At 42.1% G+C, this 24,045-nt stretch overlaps 1 protein-coding gene across 11 annotated transcripts in view; it reads right to left on the bottom strand.

Moving 5' to 3' along the window:
* The window catches only part of RASAL2 (RAS protein activator like 2), a 468,530-nt gene that overhangs the window by 192,947 nt on the left and 251,538 nt on the right, over positions 1–24,045 (bottom strand). Inside the window, exon 1 of one of the 11 annotated variants that reach the window (XM_077453171.1) lies at positions 3,321–3,540. The exons of the other annotated variants lie outside the window; for them this stretch is intronic. Within the exon in view, the coding sequence (XP_077309297.1) occupies positions 3,321–3,333 (13 nt within the window). The 5' untranslated portion in view covers positions 3,334–3,540. Of the gene's footprint in view, positions 1–3,320; positions 3,541–24,045 lie in introns of those variants that run through there. 11 annotated transcript variants of the gene reach the window in all.

Genomic DNA, 24,045 nt, shown 5'->3' on the forward strand with positions numbered 1-24,045 from the left:
TCAGTAGAAAAAAAAAAAAAAAAAAAAAACCATGGGGTGGGCCGCACCACGCCTGTTGTGCCACAGAGAGCAGGGCTCGGGAGTGAGCAAGCACGAGTGCTACCATTGCTAGTGGCTTGTTATGGGGGCAGTCAGCAGGATACAGGGGGCAGAAGCCAGGGCTGCTGGTGGGGAAACCAAAAGTTATTTTGGGGCTGTTCTGTGCAGAACCATTGCACAGGGCAGGTAAGTAAGTATAACATGTTTCTTATTTTAAAAAAAAACAAACAAAAACAAAACTGTAGGTTTCCAAACCACTTTAGGCTACACCACCATTACTCCTCAGTGAGCACAGTAAAGTACGAACAAGCGCCAGCTCTAAAACCCCACAGTAAACAGAACTTTGTGGACTTTGGCTTGTATTTAGATGTTCATTTTACCACAAACTACCTGAAAACTAAACCTGCATTCACCCCTGAGTGTGTTCACATAGGGCTTACTCACATTAGGTGTTCTGTACACATGACCCCCCCTCAAAGGTTCAGTTTGACTGACAAGTGTGATTAATCTGTATCTTGCTTGGGCACAGTTCACTATACTGTACCCTGGCATGCTTGAAGAAGGGGGGCTCAGACATCCTCCAGTTGAATTTAGGTACAGATCATTTTGGTCTATGGCAGGAGGGAATAACGTAAGCATGTTTTGGCCTGGCACAATGTGAACAAAGGTTATCGATCAAAATACTTTTAAGTTAACTTCTTTCCCACACTGAAGCAGCCCATAAATTATGCAATTTTCTTTCCACCATGGGCGGAAGGAAAGAAAATTGCTAAATTCCTCCATCAACTCAATCAGTGTTGCTGGAGGAATCTCGACTGTGGTGCTTTAGTGTTCTGCTGGTAGGGAGCTCAAGCAGCCCAGTGATCGGGCAAAAAAAAAAAAACCCATCAGGCTGGTTGTACTAAAATCGACTGATGGGCTGACTCGACTACAGTGCAACCAAACTACCCCATAGATGGTCCCCGCTGAACCGGCTGAATTTAGATCCATCTATGGCTGGCTTAAAGTGGTTGTAAAAGCTGACTTTTTTTTACCTTCACGCATTCTATGCGAGAAGATAAAAAAAACTTTCCGTGTGCTGCTCCCCCCACAGCCCCCCAATACTTACCTGGGTCCCCTCATGACCCAGCAATGTACATGGGAGCTTTGGTTGTCTTGGGTTTCTCTCTCTCCTCATTGGCTGTGACAGAGGCGGGAGCCGATGAGGAGAAAGCGGGACCACAGCGGTGTCATATGGACACATATAGCGGGGCTCAGGAGTGAGCAAGTACCAGTGCTCCCCATAGCAGGTGCCTTGCTATTGGGGGCACTGGCGTAGCTGGAAAGCTGGCAGGAGACCCGAGAAGAGAAGGATCGGGGCGGCTGCTCTGTGCAAAACCACTACACAGAGCAGGCAAGTATTAAAAAAAAAAAAACTACTTTTAATATCACTTTAACTATACTTTGTATACTTCGTAGAGCAGAGTTTAGTCATTTGAAGTGGAAAAAAAAAAAACTAATATTAAGCAAGGCTCTCTGTGGCAGGTGTAGAACTAGAAGTCTCAGCATCTGTCTCAGACATGTTCAGGCATGACCTCTTAACAGCTGAAGAGCCACAGGTTCACCTCTTCTAAATTACAGACAAAACATTGCCCTGGACAGCATGCAGATCCCATATACTGAGGCTGATTTACTACAGGATGTGTGAATATTCACACAATGAGTTGTGTGAATATTCACTTCAATTATCCAATCATGTGCAGATAAAGTAAGCAAACCCGATTTACTTTTCACTGACGTGACTGTTCAAAAAATTAGTTTTGTTTTTTTTAGAATCTGAAATGCTTTAGGAAATCAGCCTTACTGAATGGCCAATATCAAAGAGCACACCAAATAATCCTACTACTGAGACTTGTGCATTCAGAGTGCACTACAGAAATGCAAATCGCAATGATGTGCTTCAACCTGAACCGACCAGACTGGATAGGTGACTAATGATTGCTTGATATCGCGTATCACTGTATTTATTAAGATACAATCAAGGCTGCGCATTACAGCTGGGAAAGTTGGGTTACAAATAGTTCATGCTACAACACATTTTAGTGAACGTTCTTCTGTATACTACAGTTTAGTAAATTCAACATCTAATCCATAACGAGGCCACAACATGATTTATAAGAACGTCGTGAAGCAGAAGGTCAGTTAATAAACCAAAAAACATTGGTATATGCACCTAAATGCTAGCTGTGTTTATTAATTTCAATGGCAAATACGCCAATAAAATTACTAAAAACGCGGCAGAAATACAGTACTGCTAGATTTTCATTTAGGTAATGTGTACATGTAGCCTAAAAGTAGTTGCATGAAAAATGATTGGCTAGTAATGCTAAAAAAACAAACAAAAACAAAACAAAAAAAACAAACAAATAAATAAAAAACAAACAGCAAACAAATAAACAAAAAAACACATATTTGCCTTTGGTAATCCCCCTTGTGTCTCAATATACATCTAAAGAACAACATAGAATACAATACATAAAAGCAGTAGTGTTGCCTGGGCATCCTATAACATGATGCAGTCCAGGGTGTTTTTATTATGCATGAAAAACGCATGGACAGCATTTAACATGGATTCCAATGGCCCTAGTTCAGTGCGTTTCATTGCAGTCAACCAAAGTAGAACATAATGCATTTTTTCTGTATGAAATGCATCTGAAACGCATGTCCTCAACTGAGATGAAAAAAAAAGGAGAAAAAAAAAAATGAAATTGAAAGCATCAAAAATGCACTGAACATATCAAAAAACACGAAAACAGAAATTGTGGCGTGAACCGGCCGTAAAATCTCTGCATACATTTACCATAAAATCAACTTTAAAAGCATTCAGCCAGGAAACAAAAAGAATTCAACTCAGGCATCATACAAACGACCTGATCATCTCGCAGAACTCGTACGTCACATCATCAGATAAAGTTTGCACTGAGTGTTGAAAGCAAAGCACGTGAAATAAAAAAATACTATAAATGACAACACACAATAATAGCGGCTGAAAACGCACAGTAATTTATGTAATTCATCACAACGCTGAATAAGACAAACTGGAGTAAATAAAACAGCAAAAACTGGAGCTACAGAAAATAATCAGATGATCGGTCTGATTCTCATGGGATACAAAGATTCCTTTTAACTCCCGTTTTCAAAAAAGTCAAACGCACAGCGAAAAACAAGCAGGTCCTAACGAGAACACAACAAAAAACCAAAACACCAAACAGAAGCAAATGGGAGTTGGATTGTGCTCTTACCTGTGATCTGCATTGTATTCCAGGATCACATTGCCAGGACTGCACAGAAACTCACTACAAGTTTCCTGCTAGTATTCTCCTTCCTGTCTGAGAACAGGCACACATTGGGGAATGCAGAAAATCAAGAGAGTCCAACCCAATGAGATCCTCAATGTGCCACATCCAAACAATAGCTGTCTCAGTGTAGATCCAGAGAGCACTATCCTGCCTGAGCTGCACTCTCTCAGTGACATTCCAACAATGTGCGGCTCTCTCCTCTATCACAAGGGCGTGTGTTAGCTTTTTGGAGGTGTGTGAGGAGGGGGCAGGGGTGGAAGAAGCTTTACCTAAATAAAACCTTCTTTTATTAGACCTGAAACTCCCCGCATAGGCTGATCTCTGCTTTTATAAGTTTACACGTCTCACACAGGGAGATCATTTCCTATTTACACAATGCATTGATATGATCTAACTTTTTTTTTTTTTTCCACACTACAGTACGTGCAATGGTTTTCTGTATTGGATAAAAATGCAGCATGTCTGCATCTTTCCACACAGCAGTGAATGGCATATGACTGACACTTCAATAAAAAGAAAGGAAAAAAATATATATAGTTCAATGCACTGGAACGCACATCACACAGTTCCCTGCCAGAGAAGAGTTGCACTCTAATGATAGCCACACACGTATCGATATGAAAATTCTATCACATGATTCAACTAAGACTGCACCGAATAAGACATTCAGACCATTCAATCACTGATATAGTGAGCTTTTGAGCAATTTCATTATTGGCAGGTTCATCAGCCATGTGATCATAGTTTCATAGTTAGTAAGGTTGAATAAAGACACCAGTCCATCCAGTTCAACCTGAGTGAGTGTCTACCCCTATCCCTGTACATTGCACACTCACAATCTAAGGTCCCCATTCATATACTAAGGCCAATTTTGGTCAGAAGCCAATTAGCCTACCTGCATGTCTTTGAAGCGTGGGAGGAAACCGGAGTACCCGGAGGAAACCCACGCAGGCACAGGGAGAACATGCAAACTCCAGGCAGGTAGTGTCATGGTTGGGATTTGAACCAGCGACCCTTTTACTGCTAGGTGAGAGTGCTAACCACTACACCACTGTGCCGCCCATTTGATGGACTCAAAGAACGTCTCAGCGTTTGTTAGATAACGTAGGACGTATCTGTGCAAACTCGGATGGGAGCAGTGATATGTGGGATAATGCTGCATCCATAATCCAGATGTTTAGTTCAGCCAGATATTCCCTACAATGTAAAGGTGATCCAAGTGGCTATACGGCCACCCAATCACCTTTACAGACAGTGGAAGGTGTCCCTCCCCTCACATCCCACCAACAGGTCACATCAGATGCCCTAGACCAGGGGTCTCCAAACTTTCTAAACAAAAGGGCCAGTTTACTGTCCTTCAAACTTTAGGGGGGCTGAACTGGGGCCAGTGGGAGAAGAACATGCCCCATGATTGGTATTGGTGCTCCTTCAGCGTGGGAGCAATAGTGGCGTCGGCGGAAGGACTAGTGCCCCGGCGTCTATAGAGCAATAGTGCCGCCGTCGGCGGCGTCAGTGGGAGCAATAGTGCCGCCGTCGGCGGCGTCAGTGGGAGCAATAGTGCCGCCGTCTGCGGCGTCAGTGGGAGCAATAGTGCCGCCGTCTGCGGCGTCAGTGGGAGCAATAGTGCCGCCGTCTGCGGCGTCAGTGGGAGCAATAGTGCCCCCGTCTGCGGCGTCAGTGGGAGCAATAGTGCCCCCGTCGTCGGCGTCAGTGGGAGCAATAGTGCCCCCGTCGTCGGCGTCAGTGGGAGCAATAGTGCCCCCGTCGTCGGCGTCAGTGGCAGGAACTATGCCACACTGTTGGGGGGGGGGGGAATGCCCCAAGGGCCAGATAAAAGCAAGCAAAGGGGCCCTTTGCAACAGTCCTAGACAGTAAGAGCTACTTCCGTTCTTCCCCCTTCTGATGTCAGAAACCACAAGCAATTTAGTCACTTCCGGTTTGTTTGTTTATAAGCTATTACTAGCTTGTAAAGCATTGCATCACACCAGTCTTGGTTTGATCAAATGCTTTGGAGGCCAGAGGAAAGATATGGAGTCTAATAGACCCCATATCTTTTCATAAAGATGCTATGTCACAGTCCATGCTATGAACAACATCCGTTGTGATGGCAATAAAGTAAAATAAAAAATTAAAAGGTACACTGTCATAAAAAAATGAAAACAAAATAAAAACAAACAATTAAGAAAAAAATTAAAGCAACATCCACCCATAGAAATGTGCTTGTACGTATATAAACGGTGATCACACCGCACATGAGGTATTACCCTAAAGGGTAAGAGTGAGAGTAATAACTCTAGCACGAGACCTGTAACTCTAAATTGTAGCCCATAAGGGCTTACAAAGCGTTGCCTATGGATAATATAACATACTGTTATTTTTTGCCATTCCACAGGTGTGTGCAATTTATCTATTTACTTGGAGTAACATTATCTTTTAGCCATATTGTGTTTGTATTGTATGCACTAAAATTGTTAGAGTGTATTTCTTCCTGAAAATTTGCGCTTGATAATCCACTGCGCAAATATCATGCGAGATAAAAAAATTGAAACAACCAATTTATTCTCCAGGACCTCTGCTTAAAAATGTACATATAATGTTTTGGGTTCTATGTAATTTTATAACAAAAAAAAAGGAGAGAAAAATGTGATATTTTAAGATGATGCTATCTTGTGTTGCATCATTATTCAAATAAATGACAACTTGGTTGGTTGCGATTGCTCATACCTAGATTAATCACAGATTGAAAGTGTTTGGCCACCTTAACACATTTCCATTACTCCGAATGTAAATAAATCAGTGTAGAAATCTTGCAGCACCAAAACTGGACACATAACCAAACAAATGGCTAGAAAGTTTTGATTATTCATCAACTGAGTTCAGGAATGAGCGCAATGCACCAGTTCACAGTCTACACAATTCACACTAGGTGAAGGTAAATCTGTACATTGTTAATGCTTTACCCAAGAAAAGACCTTATTATATGGCTCGGTGTTATTATCATGATATAATCTTCCTGCTTGATCACATCATCTACACAAATCGATGTATGCTATATCAAATCTATATCTATTTATGGGAAAACCTACCCCCCCCCCAGAGCCCCTTAGTGGTGGCAACTGGAATCGCAGCGCAAACTCTACCCATATCTAAAAATCCTGATGTGGCTGCCCCTCTGTCACTGCTATACAGGAGCATCTGGTAGGATTTCTAATCCATTATCAATTTGCTACCTGCACCTAAATAAGCTGAATGAAGCCATTGTTCGTAGCAGTAGTGTTAAAACACAGTAAAGTCTTTTTTTTTTTTTTTTTTTTTTTACAAATTACAGTCATTTATATAATACTGAAAATGGATGTAGTGATTTACATGCTGTACTTTAAGCGAGTATACAGGATGTAGATCCCTACTTCACATACGTACATATATTGGGGCCAATTTCAATAGAAGCCAATGAACCCACCAGCATGGAATGTGGGAAAAAAAACAATACAAAAAAAAAGTACATGCAAATGCCAGTGTCTTAAGATGATTGAATTGCTAAAGCTAGCCATACACGCTTAGATTTCCCTTCACTCTGCAGTCTGAATGAGAGAAATCAAAAGATTTTCCCCATCCCCACGAAACAGCATTGAAAAAGAAATCTACACTGCCAGCTATTGTTCTTAGACAGCCACAGCACCCACAGCTGTCTGAATACCCAAACAGTGACTGCATCCGACCGGACATAGTCACTGTTTGACAGATCGTTTTCCCTCTGGCTCCTTCAATTTTAAAGTTGAGTTTTGTCAAACTGGGTAGTACCGATAGGGCGAGCCAGGGCTCGAACGTCAGCCAATTTAGCAGAAACTGGCCAAAATTCAAGCTGTGTATGGCCAGCTTATAATGTATGTACCCTAAATTCTTTTTTTTTTTCTAGCTGTATGTTCACATATGTGTATCTTATAAAGAAGTGTCCATCGTTTTCATGTACTTAATCCATTTGAAGCACCTGTCAGTCAGCTTTCTTTATTCTAAACTGACCACACAAAGCACAGAAGCTGCATGGTCAGTGCTCATACTTTGGCTGCCATTCAGACGTACAGGGCATGGTGCAGGCTTCTATTGGGTAATCTGTTCAACCACACCCACCAACCAACCAATTACAGCCTGTTTCTGGCACACACACCCCCTTCTCAATCACAGCCTGCCTCTTGAATATGCCCGCTGCTCAAGAATAGCCTGCGTCTTACCTCTGGCTGAATAGACTAAGGGACACAGGCACACTATGGGGTTGATTTACTAAGATTGAAGAGTTCAAAATCTGGTGCAGCTCTGGATAGAAACCAATCAGCTTCAGGTTTTGTTGTCAAAGGTTTAAGGGCTCTTTCACATGGGACGGATCTGTGATGATCTGCCCCGTGGACATCCGCTTGCTCATCGGGGATCACTCCATCGATCCCCGCTGAGCAGACAGACGACACGTCTGTCTCTGCACACTGTGCAGGGACAGACCTGTCAGAGCGCCGCTCTCCCCTATGGGAGATGGGATGAGGATGCACCGCAGAGAGTCCGTCGTCACCCGATCCGATCCTCAGATGGATGGAAAAGTAGGTTTTTACTCCGCGGGTCGGATGTCAGCAGATAGGTCACCGCTGACATCCGACATTCCATAGACCTGACAGGCGGATCTGAACGGATCAGTCATGAGAAAGAGGCCTAAGTGTCTGTTACCCTAAAAAAAACAAAAAAACAAAAACAGATCCTGTTCCCTTAAAGCATGAATACTAGCTTGTGTTGTGTAATTTGACCCCCTATCACCTAAAAAACATGGCTATGAACTCCCCGCTGTAAACTGACCACGGTTTATTATGGCTGCTGAGTCCTGACAACGTAGTCAGTTTACGCGCTATCCTCTCTGCTCTCCCCCATCCCCTCCCTGGCAGCTCTGTCCACTCCCTAGCTCTCCCTTCCTGCTATCATATCTACAATAAAAACATGCAATCCCCTAACATTAAAGAGGAAGTAAACCCTGATGGGTTTACTTCCTCTTTCATTCCCTGCAAAGGCAAAGCATAATGGACTACTATGCATCGCATAGTAGCCCATTATGTGTCACTTACCTGACACAGGAGCCAGCGAAGTCGCCGCTGTCCCCTGTAGTCCGCCGCATCCATCTTGCTGGTGGCGTCTCGCAGCTCCGCCGCTGTCATTCGGCGAAGCCGCGATGACGTCACTCCCGCGCATGCGCACGGGAGTCGACACACGCGGCAGCTCCATTCTTGGAAATGCCGCGCTCAGTGCGCCTGTGCGCCGCTGTCTACGGCGCCCGTTTTCAGGCAAATATCTCCTAAACCATATAGGTTTAGGAGATATTGCTTGGACCTACAGGTAAGCCTTAATCTAGGCTTACCTGTAGGTCAAAGTGGTTTGTAAGGGTTTACAACCACTTTAAGTGCCCCAGTGTCTGTGTTATATAAAAAAAATGGGGATCTGTACCTTATATGACAGTGTCTCAGAGCTCACGTGACTCCTCGGCTCTCTCTCCTCTGGGGAGTCATGTGAGTGCCGGGAGATGCTCTGATATAAGGTACAGATCGGCATCTTTTTTTTTATATAAAACACAGACACTGGGACACAATGTTATTTTACAGAGGGGATTGTATGTTACTAATCCCGGGACCCTGCATTCACTATATCTGGTCTCCCACAGTACACAGAACATGGAAATGCAATTATTTTACTAAATATAAACGTCTAAATACCTTTTCTCATTAGCAGTATATAGCAGTCTTCTGACTAAATATCAGCGTCCGGCGGAGCACTGGTTAAAGCTTGTAGAAAGAGTTTTCATTCCCCTCTGACACTCTGTCTGGCCCTGTGCTGATCACATGCACCCTCCCACAAAAAGAAAAAAAAAGAAAAAAACTCTAGCAATACACACCAAAATGAGCATGTGCAGGGTGACTCCAAGTCTCTGTACTAACAGCAGATGACTTGCGGACAGTAAAAGAAGGGGCGGATCAAAGAAGACAGGATCAAACAGCCTTTTTATACAATGCAGAGGATTAACCTCTTAGGTTCCACAGTGAGTATAACAAGCATGCTTTACTGCATATACAGACTGATTTTACTGTTGTGGGTTAAGTAACACTTTAATTGAACAAGCTGAGATTAGAAGCTGATTGGCTGCCATGCCCAGATGCAAAAGATTTTACACTATCCAGTTTTAGTAAATTAACCCCTGTGAGTCCTGCCCCCACTATCAAGAAAAAAAGATGCATGTTCATGACTGAACTTTTTTTTTTTTTTTTTTTTTTTAACAAGGTTAAAAGGGTAAGAAAGATAATTTCTGAAACTAAGCAAAAGGCAGTAATGGTGCCTGCATAGGTATAACTGTATTAAAAAGTGTCTATATCAGGAATATACAATTAGCGGACCTCCAGCTGTTGTAAAACTACAAGTCCCATCATGCCTCTGGATGTCATGCTTGTGCCTGTCAGAGTCTTGCTATGCCTCATGGGACTCGTAGTTCTGCAACAGCTGGAGGTCCGCTAATTGCATATCCCTGGTCTATATCATTGTATGTTCACAACTGTGCTGCCCAAGTTTAAAAGTATAACTTGCAATTATCCTTTAGAACTTCTGTGATTTTTAGCCCCATATAACTATGACTTTAGAGATGCCAACTTGTACTGACGCAAAGCTGGTGACTGTGGAAGCAACATTCCCAGAGACACCTAGGCAAGGGTTGGCAGGCGTGCTGAGACCCGTCATTTCACAACAGCTTGACAGCCGCAGGAAACCTGAACAGAACTCAAGTGAGAAAAGAAATCTCGTTTGCTTGCTAAGCAACAGGTCTCCAATATCAGTAGCCATGTCAAGTGACATTTTGTACAGAAGATGGAATTACATAGGAAATATCTCGGATTTTTAGCAGTACATACATTTCTAGGAGGCTGAATGCAATAAATCACGAGCTGAGAAAAGGAGACATTTTTGAAGCTGAAAGGTGAGCATTTTCTGCATTGTGATAACTTCATTTTATCTGTTTTATTATGACACTAACAAAGGTATGTGGGCTTTAAGAGCAACTTAACTGCAGGTACATTATACTGCAATTATTGGTGCGCTTTCTGAACAGCTGCAGAAAACGCACTTCTTATTTTTAACTACCAGCATTATTTAAAGTATTACTAACCCACAACAGTAAACTCAGTCTGTATATGCAGTAAAGCATGCTTGTTATACTCACTGTGGAACCCAAGGGGTTAATTCTCTGCATTCTGTAAAAAGGCTGTTTGATCCTGTCTTCTCTGATCCTCTCCTTCTTCCAGGGACCCCAATCCATCTCCTGACAGAACAGAGCCGTTGGCTTCACTCTGCACATGCTCAGTTTGTGTATATTGCTAGAGAGTTTTTTTTTTTTCTTGGGAGGGTGCATGTGATCAGCACAGGGCCAATCAGCACTGTCCAGACAGAGGACCAGAGGTCATGCAGCCTCATAGGACAGTCAGAGGAGAATGAAAACTCCTCCTACAAGCTTTAACCAGACACTTATAGAAGTCACAAGTTTGCTATATACTGCTGATGAGAAAAGGTATTTAGTGGTTTATATTTACTAAAATAATTGCATTTTGTTTAAAAATCGCTGATCATCACCATTACTAGTAAACATTATTTAAAAAAAAGTCCATAAGTCTATCTCATAGTTTGGTTTGCGCAAAAGTTATAGAGTCGCTTATTGGGATTTTTTTTTACCAAACATATGTAGCAAAATACATCCTGGCCTAAATTGATAAAGATATTTCATATTTACATTTTTTTTATTGGGGATGTTTTATAGCAGTAAGTAAAAAATAGTCGTTTTTTTTTCAAAAATTGATGCTCTTTTGTTGTTTATAGCGCAAAAAATAAAAACCGCAGAGGTGATCAAATACCACCAAAAGAAAGCTATCTGTAGGCAAAAAAAAGACATACATTTTATTTGGGTAACATGTCGCATTACTGCGCAATTTTCAGTCAAAGTAACGCAGTGTTGTATCGCAACAAAATGGCCTGGTCAGGAAGTCGGTAAGACCTTTTGAAGCTGAAGTGGTTAAATATACTAGCAGCTTCAAATACACTAACAAATTGAAGCCATACTCCAGCTAATACTTTATAAGCAGTTCCAGCAAAAAGTTTACCTTCTTAGGACAAAGGTTTATATGAATAAACAGCCAATCATTGTAAGCACCCTTATCAGTGGTAAATGGTTTGTCTCATCTCTCTAACTGATACATTTGCAGGAGAGTTTGTTATTTTGAACAACAGACTTACTAGCTGGATCACCAGATGAATATAAGCCTAAAAAAAGAAAACAAATGCAGTCACCATATCTATGAATTGGTAAGCTGCAATAGGATGATTGCTTTTGGGTGTAAGTACTTGCCGACCAGCTGCGGTCATACTGCGGCAAGGTGGCACAATCCCACGAATCGCCGTAGCTGAATGTCGGCTTGGGATATCACATTTGTGGGCGCGTGCGCTCCCACTGACCAGCGGGGGAGCCAATCAGCGGGTCCAGCGGACTCGATGTCCTCTGGCCACCCACAATCATTCCCTGCAGTGACAGAACGGGAATCTGTCTGTGTAAATGAGGCAAATCTCCATTCTGGCAGGGGATCCTGTCTTTCTGCTAAGCAGGAAGATGGATCTGTGCGTTTCCCCAGTCACACAGTCCCCCATACAGTTATAAAACACAAACAGGGAACACATTTAACCCCTTGATCATCCGTGATGTTAACCCCTTCCTTGCCATGTCATTAGTACAATAACGGTGCATATTTTCAGCACTGATTACTGTAATAACGTCACTGGTTCCCCAAAAAAAGTGTAAAAAATGACAGTTAGATGTGCGATCTGTCTGCCGCAATCTTGCAGTCCCGCTAAAAAAAATGACTGGTCATGAATAATAAAAATGAACAATAATAAAAATGCCATAAATCTATCCCCTATTTTGTAGACGTGGTAACTTTTGTGCAAACCAATCAATATACACATATTAGATTTTTTTTTTTTATCAAAAACATGTAGCAGAATACATACCGGCCTAAACTGATGAATACATATGTTTTTTTATATATATATTTTTGGAAATGTTTTATAGCAAAAAGGAAAAAAGTTAGCTTTTTTTTTCAAAGTTGTTGCTCTTTTTTTTTTTGTTTATAGTGCAAAAAAAAAAAAACAAACAAAAAAAATAACCGCAGAGGTGATCAAATACCACCAAAAAGAAGCTCTATTTGTGGAAAGAAAAAAAAAAAAGGACATCAATTTTGTTTGGGTACAGCGTCGCACGACTGATCAATTGTCAGCTAAAACGACGCAGTGCCGCATCACAAAAAATGGCCTGGTGAGGAAGTGGCTAATATTGCTTTATTATCCACCATTTAAATACACGTGTGATCAGCAATAACGGCCTCGCTATGAGGGTGGGTTGGTGAGCCTGTTCCCACCATCAGACATCCCCGCTCACCCCTGTACATAGCTGTGCATTCTGTTTAGGGCAAATCTTTTCTTCAAGGGTCACCCCTCCCCCGGCATGGCTTGGTGTTCCCAGCAGGAGGGAGCTGTCCAGCCTCTGACAAATCTGCATATAAACAGCCTGTTCTGAAGAATGCAGTCACCGCACCAGACTGGACAGACGTGACTATAGGAAGCAGAAATTGAGACATGTCGCCTTTCTGGGGAACAACATAAAACGTCATTGTGCAACACCAAAAACCTCAAGTTCTAGTTTGTGGGAAGTCTGGGCAAGACGTCACAAGCTGGCACCAACCCTGGCACTGTGAATATCACAGTCCAATGTAACAGTTGTAAACATGCAAACACAATTTTAATATTTAACCATTTCAGAATGTCACAAGACGTCATACTTCCTCCAACGGACATGACTGTTCAGTTTGGAATGGTGACAATGTAAAGAAACAACAGCGGCTGGAGTCATAGTTCTAGCTCTCTAACACAGGTGAACCACACAGGAACTGACCTACCTGAGAAGACACAACTCTGTCATTCTTAGGATTCATTACTATGTGCATACTTAGTATAATATGAATAACTAAAGCTGGCCATAGATGGGTCATTTGGGTTCGTGTTTATTAAAGCGGAACTGCAGTCTGCTCACATAATTTGTAATAAAAATAATTTTATATATTTTATATATACTGTGATTCTGCTTTTGCCAAGTATACTGCAGCAATCTCCCTCCACTGAGTCTGGCTGCAACCACTTCCTGGAGTTACAGAGGCACACCTCCAGCTTGCAGCTCTCATTGGCCCTCTTATGACTCATCCCCTCTCCCTTCCTGCAAACGCTCACGAGTGTGAGAGAGAACGCTGTGCATGATGTCATAAGCTAGGGATGCACTCATACTATTTTTTTTTTTACAATAACTACAAGTACCAATCATTTTTTTATTTTAGTACTCGCCGTTACAAATTACGGATACCTGCCGCAACTGTTTTGTTTTAACTTCAGCTGTCAGCAATGGTACAAAATTGAAAAGTTATTTACATTAAATTGATTTTATTTTTTTTTATTTACAGCTTTTTCAACGTGAAATGTGTAAATATACATTAATATAGATGTGTAAAAATATTCACAAAGCAAACAAAAATAAAAGTTTTAATTGTTTATCATTTATAAAATACACGTGAACAAAAAAAAAGCAGGAAAATAATTAAATGGAGGTAAGGCTGATTAGAGTAGAGTAAATTAAGGGTTATTAAAGTGGTTGTATAGGTTTTTTTTTTTTTTTTTTTAAATAGCAAACATGTTATACTTACCTCCACTGTGTAGTTCGTTTTGCAGAGTGGCCCCACAGCGGCTGTCTCGGCTCCTCCTCGAAGAGAGAGCTTCCCGAGGGGATTACCTTGTGGGCACGCTCCTGTCTCATACACTCTGCATCTATAGACACAGAGTGTATGTCTCAGTCCCACCCCCCGGCGGCCATGCCATTTGGATTCGATTGACAGCAGCGCGAGCCAATGGCTGCGCTGCTATCAATCTATCCAATGAAAAGCCGAGAAGACAGCGCGTTCTCGACGCGGGCCTTTCGAGGGCTCAGGTAAGTAAACCTGGGGGGCCTGTAACCATCAGATGTTTTTTCACCTTAATGCATAGGATGCATGAAGTTGAAAAAAAATGGAAGGTTTACAACCTTTAAGGGGTTAAACAGAGGAACATTTGTTCATCCCTTTGATCTGCAGATGAAGAAACAGAAATATACAAAAAGAAACAATGTTTCTTTTTATTTAGTGGTTCCGGGCTGAGCAATGTTGGTAATAAACATTGCCGGTGTTCTGGCGTATAGAGTCCGGGCATCACATAGTGTCCACTCCGTACTGCGCATGCGCAGTACGGAGCAGACGAAGCTTCGGAAAATCTCAGAAGCTGAACGGCGCCTGCGCCGTGAGTGGAGGTGGTAGCCCCACCATCCAAGCGGACATAGGGTTGTGAATTTTAGAGGGCTCCTCGCGGGTGAGCTTCGCTCGCCACGCTTCGGGCTCGGCCTCGCTGCGCTCGGCTCTTTTTTATTCTAACTCTATGTCCACTTGGATAGTGGGGATAGAACCTGGACTCACGGCGCAGGCGCCGTTCATCCTCGGCAATTTTCGGAATTTGTGTTCCTGTGTACTGCGCATGCGCAGTACGCAGGGGACACTATCTGATGGAGGACGCTATTTGACAAGACACCGGCTGCTTTATTTTTTTTGACAGCTCCAATTACCGGACTTCTTAAAGTGTTGTTGCACATAAAAAAAAATTCACCAAAATTCCTTAAAAAAAATAAATAATAATATTTAGATTTTTTTTAACTCAACTCTAAATGCCTGTTGCTAGGGGGTCCCTTCGTAGTCTGCCTCTTTCAGTACCTGGGCTCTTGATGTCACTTCTCCTCGGCGCAGGAAGGGCTCAGCTCCGCCCCCTCCCTCATGTCAGTCATCTGTGACACGTGACAGGTCCCAGATGACTGCGTGGCCAATCACGGCGTGCGGCGCTGCTCGCACATGTGTAGTGGGTGCCCGGCTGTGAAGCCACAGCTGGGTGCCCACAGTTAGAATGCCGGCGCTGCCGAGCGGAGGGGGGAACGAGCGGGGCTTCGTTCCCCCGCATCGTTGGACCCTGGGACAGGTAAGTGTTCCGATTATTAAAAGTCAGCAGCTGCAGTATTTGTAGCTGCTGACTTTAAATTTTTTATTTTTTTAGGGAAACTTCTCTTTAAGGCCTCACTGGACGTTTTTTTGACGTTTTTACAGCAGCTGTTTTTGGTTGTAGACTTTTTTCCTACAGTGATTAAACTCTCCATCATGTTATCTTATGTGTTCATGCACACATAGGCTGTCATCAGCAGTTTTGGGCAGTGGCGTCTTTGAACAGCAAAAAAAAAACCCCCAAAACTAGTGGGTTCCGAGAGAGGTTTTTCAGCTGTAAAAACACTCTAACACTCAGAAATGTTGATAAACGCTCATAAACGTTTAACATTTTTGATCCATTGAAAAAAAAAACCTGCTAAAACGATAATGCGGAAAAACGCTAATAAACGATATTGCAAAAAAGTTGAAAAACTCGCTGCAAAGCTACTGACATTTTTATAAATTTTACGTCCAATGTGCATGAGGCCTTAACACTGGGGAGACCCACTGACAGCTCAAAGAGCAGAGCCTGAAATTATCAGTTTCAGGTATCGGTGAATTTGCACGAGTACCGATACTTGTGCAAATACTCGGTATTAGTATCGGTGCAACCCTATCATAAGCCTAGGCATATTTCCAGACAAGAAACAGGAAGTGGTCTGTATACGGTATTTACTGGCAGAAAGAAAATGTTTTACTATCCAAAGTTCACCAAGGGCAGAGGATTTAATAGGTGGAAAATTGAAAGAAGGTCCGCTTTAGGAGATGTTAATGTAAAATAAAGACTTTACATAACTATAATACTAGTGCTTAAAAGTACATTTTATTATTCAAAATTCATGTGCAAATGATTTTTTTTTTTCTTGTATTCTTCAATCTGTTGTATGTTGAAAAATTTCATAAAACGTATTTGAAATAAAGAGAAGGAGCTGACGCTGTTGGTGGGGGGATGCCAAAACAGGAGGATAAGGGGGCTGCTCCGTGCAATATCAGGAAAGTAAAATCCTTTATTTTTTTTATTATTTTTTTTTAATTGTAGGTTAAAAAAAAACAAAAAAAAAATAAAAATAAAACACACATGAGCCTTTAGTATCTTAACACGTCTTTATATAAAAGATAAGGAAGCAGGGATTCAGAGCAACTGCCATTGTATGTGAAAGGCTGGCAGCCCCACCTCCTGACACAGGCCAGCAATCACAGCAGATAGGTTTGTTTTCACATAAACTACTATTTATATGGGTGGGTGGTTACAGCCCCTTGCTGGTTTTTGTCAATCAACAGAGGAGGACATGAAGGGATTAAAGAGTGCATTCATTACCTTGTTATAATAAAATGGAACATTCATTTTCCTAATCAAAACATAATCAAGAGTGTGTCACATATATTTAAATAAAGAAAAAAAAAAAAAGGAAAAGCAAATGAACATTTGCCACCCCCATCAAACCATTCCCCGCATCTATTACCTTTTGTACCACCACCCCCTCCCTTTAGAATGTAAGCTCTACGAGCAGGGCCCTCCTGTCCCTTCTGTATTGAACTGTACTGTTATTGTGCTGTCCCCCCTTTACATTGTAAAGCACTGCGTAAACTGCTGGCGCTATATAAATTGTGTATAATAATTTGATTACATTTGTTTGCAAATTATAGTTAGTAAGGTTGAATAAAGACACCAGTCCATCCAGTTCAATTAGTTACATAACAAACCTGTGTGTGGTTATCTGAATTCGGAAGTGTTTATCAATATGCCTTTTCTGACGTTATCAGAAGGTAAGCCATTACAGATAAGGAAATGAATGCTGAAGTACCAGGTACTTGCGTATCGTCCTAGAAAAGGCATTGATTTCCTATTATTTACTTCACTTGAAGTTGTGCGATTTCAAAGTAGCAAGGTCAGTGCAATTTCAGCTGCTACTTGATAGACATCTGTGCGGCTTCATACACAGGCGTCTATTGAAGTCGCACCTGAAATTGGCAAAAGTAGTGTAGGAACTACTTTTGCAAATCGGTGCGGCACCGCAAAATCGGTGTCGCGCTGATTGGAACAGTGCCATTGCCTCCAATAGGCTGCGACTTGTCATGGGATTTGATCTCTCAAATCGCATGACAAATCACTCCGATGTGAATCTAGCCTAAAAGATATATTCTTTTTACTAAAAAAATAAAAATGATGTCACACTTACCCCTGCTCTGTGCAAAGATATTGAACAGAATTCGTCACTTGCCCTCTTTTCTGGAGTCCCCCACGGGAAATGTCCACTCCTTCTTCCTATTAGCGCCCCTTAGCAAGCTGCGTGCTACAAGTGGGCACCCTCCCAAAACCATGCAGCATGGATACAGCAGGAGTTTGGCTCCCACGGCTTCCGGTGTTTCCTGTGGGACCAGGAAGGGGAGGAGCAGTGCTACAGCTTGAACATCAATGGATCGGTGAGAGGAGGTGAGTGTTTAGGCACGGGGAGGCTGGGACAGGTAGTAAAGCGTTTTTTATGCATAGAATGTATTAAAGTAAAAAACATTTTGACTTTAGAACTACTCCACCCAAAAGGGGAAGCTCCGCTTGTTTGTCCTCCCCACCGCTGCCACATTTGGAACCTTTTTTTGGGGGATCCGGTCCCACTTCTGGCTTAGTTCGCCACGGCGAACTGTGCCGAAAGTTCGTTCCCCGTCCTCCTTCCCCGACAGCTAGCCCACTGAAAGAGCACAGCGCACTCCATGCATGCGCAGTAGGGAATCATGGTGTGAAGCTGTAAGGCTTCACTAGCAGTTTCTCTTAGTGGAGATGTCAGCAGCAGAACCCTAGAGCCGAATTGAAAAATCAGCTTGGGTGCCGACGTCACTGGATCTCTGGACAGGTAAGTGCCCTAATATTAAAAGTCAGCAGCTACAGTATTTGTAGCTGCTGACTTATTTTTTTCTGAAGGAGCCTGGAGCTCCTCTATATACACTGTCACTTTTGTGCAGTTCTTTTAAGATTGTTTATTTTAAGCAAACTCTGTATATGTCATACAGCATATGTATGAGGAAATCCAATGTCAATAAAATAAAGTACATATATTTATTGTATGGAAAGTTGTGTTTACGTGAATATTTCTGGGGTGCAGGCTCATAGCTTTCATCACATTCTTAAAAGGGATCGACGGCTCAAAATGGTTCATTAAAGGAGTGCGTTTGCTCCATCTTTTGAAGAAAACACCATAAAAAAAATAATTAAAAAAACTACTACTACTACCCTAACCAATGAACAGCCGTCAATAATATATGTAGTTACTTTCCTTCAGAACCATCCAAATTCCCCACTGGGGTTTCTCAACACCCTCATAAATAAGAATTGTTCATGCTGCCACCTCCATCCCATACTCAATGCAATCTATCCGTAGGCCTGAAGGGGGAGCAGCAAGCCCCCTAAAGTGCCAATTATGAGCAACAGAAGGTTAGTATAGCCAAGTTCAGAAGGGGTGCCACTTCTAAAAGGGATGCTGTGACACTAAACTCTAATTTTTTAATCAAATAATTATTTTATGTATAAATATAGGTAGAATTTAGCTTTCATCTATTCCTTCATTTCATCTTTTCTCAACTATTCTCGGACTCCTTGTTCTAGGATGGCTACATTCATTCTCCATTCCTCCTTATATGTGAATGGTGCCACCCTTTCCTGCTTCCCCTGGAGATGGGCTAACATCTACATGCAAATGCATTCAGCTCTATGGGAATCGTGCAAATGACATGCGATGTCTGTGAGATGCAAATTTAACCAAACTGTATGGCTGAAATCGCATTCGCACCTAAATGGTGAAGGATTTTTTTTGGTCCGCACTGGAATCGGATCACATGGGTGTTCACACCTATGCGATCCAATTCCTGAACCATTTCACAGTTTGCACCATGATCTGGGGGGTGTCATTAAAGTGGATGTAAACTCTCACATATCCCCAGCGAAGTGAACAGCCTCAGATGATACATAGATGAAACAAATCTCCCTATATAAGTTATACAAGTTATACATGTATATCTGCTATATTCTTTAGAATCCTAACATCAGGTTAAACATTTTTCTCACTCATTCAGCTGTAGGAGTGGATTCCTGGCATACAATGGGAGACAGCTTATTGGAGGAAAGGCCAAAACGCTCCCCCCCTCAGTGCCAGGACAAGGTCATCTAGAGCCCATGAAAATCGTGCCCACCAGATGTATGAATATCATGTGTCAGAACCCCCCCCCCCCCCAAGAAAAAATTGAGCACTAACCTGCATGCTTACCCTATATAAGCATAAATTCCCTTCCTCTCCTCGCAGTACAAGTCTGCTTTCCCTGCTGAAATCCCCACAGCACAAATGCCCCCCTCCCAAAAAAATAACACCCCTTTTAGCACAATGCCCCCCCCCCGCCAGCAAAAATACTCCCATCCATCTCTACTAGTACAGATCCTCCCCCCAAAAAATGTCCCCTCCTAACACAATTCCCCTCCCTATTCTACCATATTACCTCTTCTAGCACAACCCCTGCCCGGTGGCCCCCACATCCTCACATAAGATCACAGTGCCCAGGGCAGCTACCCCTCCTGCCTACCCTTTGTCCCAGCTCAGCTCATAAGCAGAGGAAGAAAGGAATGTGCAGAGCTGTGCTGTGACAAGACAAGCTCTCTGCTAGCCTCCCACGACACTAATTTCAGGCTGGTTTTATCTTGTTTGTCTGAGAACTTTTCAGAAGTTATCATGCCGATAACCATGCAACAAAACAGTAGAAAGACACGAGACTTCGTGCTTTAGAGAGAGATAAGTAAACACTGCAGATATATGTGCCCAGGTCAAATTTAATGAATTGGGTTTACATCCACTTTAACTTTACATTGACACTTTCAGCGGGTCACAGATGTCAGTGCGAACCACCGGCATTTCAGGTGCGATGTGGGAACCCACACAGGAATCGTGCTGGTTCCAGCATTGCACAAGTGTGAACTGAGCAGACTAAAAAAAACGGTAAGAGATTTATTTTTTACATAAGACAGCCAAGTTATACTTGATATTTTAGAAGAACTAATGCAAAAAGTGTGAGCTTAGCGTTACTTTTACAAGGTAGCCGTGTCTAGATTTACCATCCCTCAAGGCTCCCATCAAAGAGCTGACCATCAGAAAATGTAATCTGACGTAAAGAACGACATAAAATTATATGTTCATATTAATTCTTCTGCTAATATAGACATTACTCTCTCTGACATCTTCTGCAGCTGCACTGGAGACAATCCAAGGAGCGTCTACATTGTTCTATAGTAAATCTTTCACTACCACCGGGCCTCAGTTCACAACAGACATGTCTGGGATTATGAGGTCAGAGGTCAAGGGAGGGCCAATGAAGCCCATTATACAAGTCTGAACAGACCACCTATATAGATGTATGCTTCTTGTTATCCTGATTAATCTTCATAATGCAAATTATCTACTGGAAGAATAATTGCCTTAGAAATATGCATTCTATATGCAGTTTGTGAGCATGTAATCAGTATTGCAGATTATTAATCTTTACCATAAGATATTTTTCTGGAGGTCATTTACAGCAACAGTTGCAGGCTTTGCTTATAATAACCAATCAGAGTGTGCCTGTCATTTTTTTTTAATGCAGGTTGAAAATGAAAGGTGTTATCTGACAGGTTATGAGAAGTGATCACTGCTCTCTGCATACATCAGCTGGCTGGAGAATGGAGATGGTGAAGAGAGCTCAGCATGTTTTTGGAAAATGGAGGAGGAAACTGCTGAGGGGCCAATTAACCACTTAAGGACCTGAAGGATTTAACCCCCTTAATGATCAGGCCGTTTTCTGCGATATGGCACTGCGTCACTTTAACCGTCAAATGCCGGTCATTCGGTGCTGGACCCAAACAAAATTATTTTTTATCACAAATAGAGCTTTCTTTTGGTGGTATTTGATCACCTCTGCAGTTTTTATTTTTTGTGCTATAAACAAAAAAGTACCAACAATTAAAAAAAAATTATATATAGATTTATAATTTATATTTTTATTATATATATATATATATATATATATATATATATATATATATATATATATACACACACACACACACACATACATCACTCCGGCGATCCCCGCTGAGCAAGCGGATATCCACGGGGCGAATCAGCACTGAAAGAGGCCTAAACCTTTACAATCAGAATCTGTGTAATCTTACAATACTTATCATTGGACTGTATACTTTTACACCACTTTCTACCCACAAGCTGCTTAAAGGATAAGTTTACCTTTGTAAAATAAATGTGCTTTTGGAGGCTAAATATTTGCATTTACACAAGAACCTGAAAAGCATTTTACTCATGACAGGTGGATCGAGGGTGCAATGTCAGGCTTCTGCAGACACGTTCTCCAGCTTCCTGCCCGTACTGCTGTACAGGCTTTCAGTTTGGAAGCTTAAAGTGGTTGTATACTCTTTTTTGTAACTTTTACCTACAGGAAAGCCTATAATAAGGCTTACCTGTAAGTAAAAAAAATATCTCCTAAACCTGTACGGTTTAGGAGATATTCCCCTCGGTATGCGCCGCTGACTGCAGCGGCGCATGCGCACGAGGGGATTCTTGGCCTGAAAATCCGCCAGTGGCCGGCCGGCCGGAATGAAATCTCCCGCGCGGATGCGCGGGAGTGACGATATCGTGGCTTCGGCCACTCACAGCGCCGGAGCCGCGATACCCGGAAGAAACGCCAAGGGAGCATGTCAGCTCCCTCGGCGTGGATCGTGCCAGATGTCGGGGCCTCGTTCTAAGGTAAGTATTTCATAATGAGCTAGTATGCCGTGCATACTAGCTCATTATGCCTTTTTCTTTGCAGGTGTTTAAAAAAAAAAAAAAAAAAAAAATAGCGGGTTTACTACCGCTTGAAGAAGTGTCAATGGGCTATGAGTGTGCTGATCATCATGCTTGTAGTTCTTTTGAGAACTACAGGCCATCTACCCTCAGTAGCAGAAAGGACTTGTAGTTTCTTCATTCTCAGACCAGTGAATAAATGATGCAGTTGTGTGCGTGGATTTTAAATTTGACAGCGGCTGCGAAGGAGAAGAAACACGGCCAGCTGTCATAGGGCAAGCTCAGGGGGTGCCAAATAGCAACATGTTACACCCCAAATACAGGTGTAACATGTTACTAAACCTGAACCTATCCTTTAACATTTTAAAGCCTGATGCCTCATGCTGGGGATACATTTTATAAATGTTCCCCCCTTTGGAAGTCACAAGCCAACATTCTGCGCAGCTGTTGGCTCCCAATCCTAGCTGCCACTGCCAACGTTGGTTCTTGCTGATGATTGGGTACTGATAATGTAATCACTACATCAGCTATGACACAGCAATCACATGCAGACTAGAGGCTTCATTTTCTCAAATAAAAGCCTGCAGCTTGCAGATGAATGCAGCCATTCAGAGTGCAGCGGAATCTACAGTGCCATATGATTAATCCCATCATCATAAGATTACAGTATTAAATCATAATATAAAAATTCTATATTAACCACTTAAGCCCCAGATCATTTTGCAGGCCAAAGACCAGTCCACAATAGAGGCCAAACCTTACTGAATTTAATTTTGGACAAACTGTCATTAACCACTTCAGCCCCGGAAGATTTTACTCCCTTCCCGACCAGAGCACTTTTTGCGATTCATCTCTGCAACGTATTTAACTGACAATTGCGCGGTCGTGCGATGTGGATCCCAAACAAAATAGACATCCTTTTTTTCCCCATAAATAGAGCTTTCTTTTGGTGGTATTTGATCACCTCTGCGGTTTTTATTTTTTGGGCTATAAACAAAAAAAAGCGACAATTTAGAAAAAAAAAAAAAAAACACATTTTTTACATTTTGCTATAATAAATATCCCCCAAAATATAAAAAAACGTTTTTTTCCCTCAGTTTAGGCCAATACGTATTCTTCTACATATTTTTGGTAACAAAAAAAAAATTGCAATAAGCGATTATTGATTGGTTTGCGCAAAAGTTATAGAGTTTACAAAATAGGGGATAGTTTTATGGGATTTTTATTAATAATTTTTGTTTTACTAGTAATGGCGATGATCAGCGATTTTTATCATGACTGCAACATTATGGCGGACACATCGGAGATTTTTGACACATTTTTGGGACCATTGTCATTTATACAGCAATCAGTGCTATACAAATGCACTGATTCCAGTATATATGACACTGGCAGCGAAGGGGTTAACCACTAGGTGGCTGTGTAAGGGTTAAGTGTGTCCTAGGGGCGTGTTTCTAACTGTGGGGGGTGTGGCTGTCTATGACACATCACTGATCTCTGCTCCGATCACACAGAGCAGAGACCAGCGACAATGTCACTAGGCAGAATGGGGAGATGCTTGTTTACTTTAGCATCTTCCCGTTCTTCCTCCCTGTGAGGCGATCGCGGGTATCCCCGTGACGATCGAGTTTGCGGGACCCGCGATTGGGCTCACTGAGGTTTCCGACTGGTGCGCGCACCGCTGGCAGCAAATTTAAAGGGACGTAC

Source organism: Lithobates pipiens, unplaced genomic scaffold (genome assembly GCF_037356315.1).
Source record: "Lithobates pipiens isolate NorthernLeopardFrog02 unplaced genomic scaffold, aLitPip1_a1.2 Scaffold_23, whole genome shotgun sequence".
In the NCBI taxonomy this organism is placed as follows: domain Eukaryota; kingdom Metazoa; phylum Chordata; class Amphibia; order Anura; family Ranidae; genus Lithobates; species Lithobates pipiens.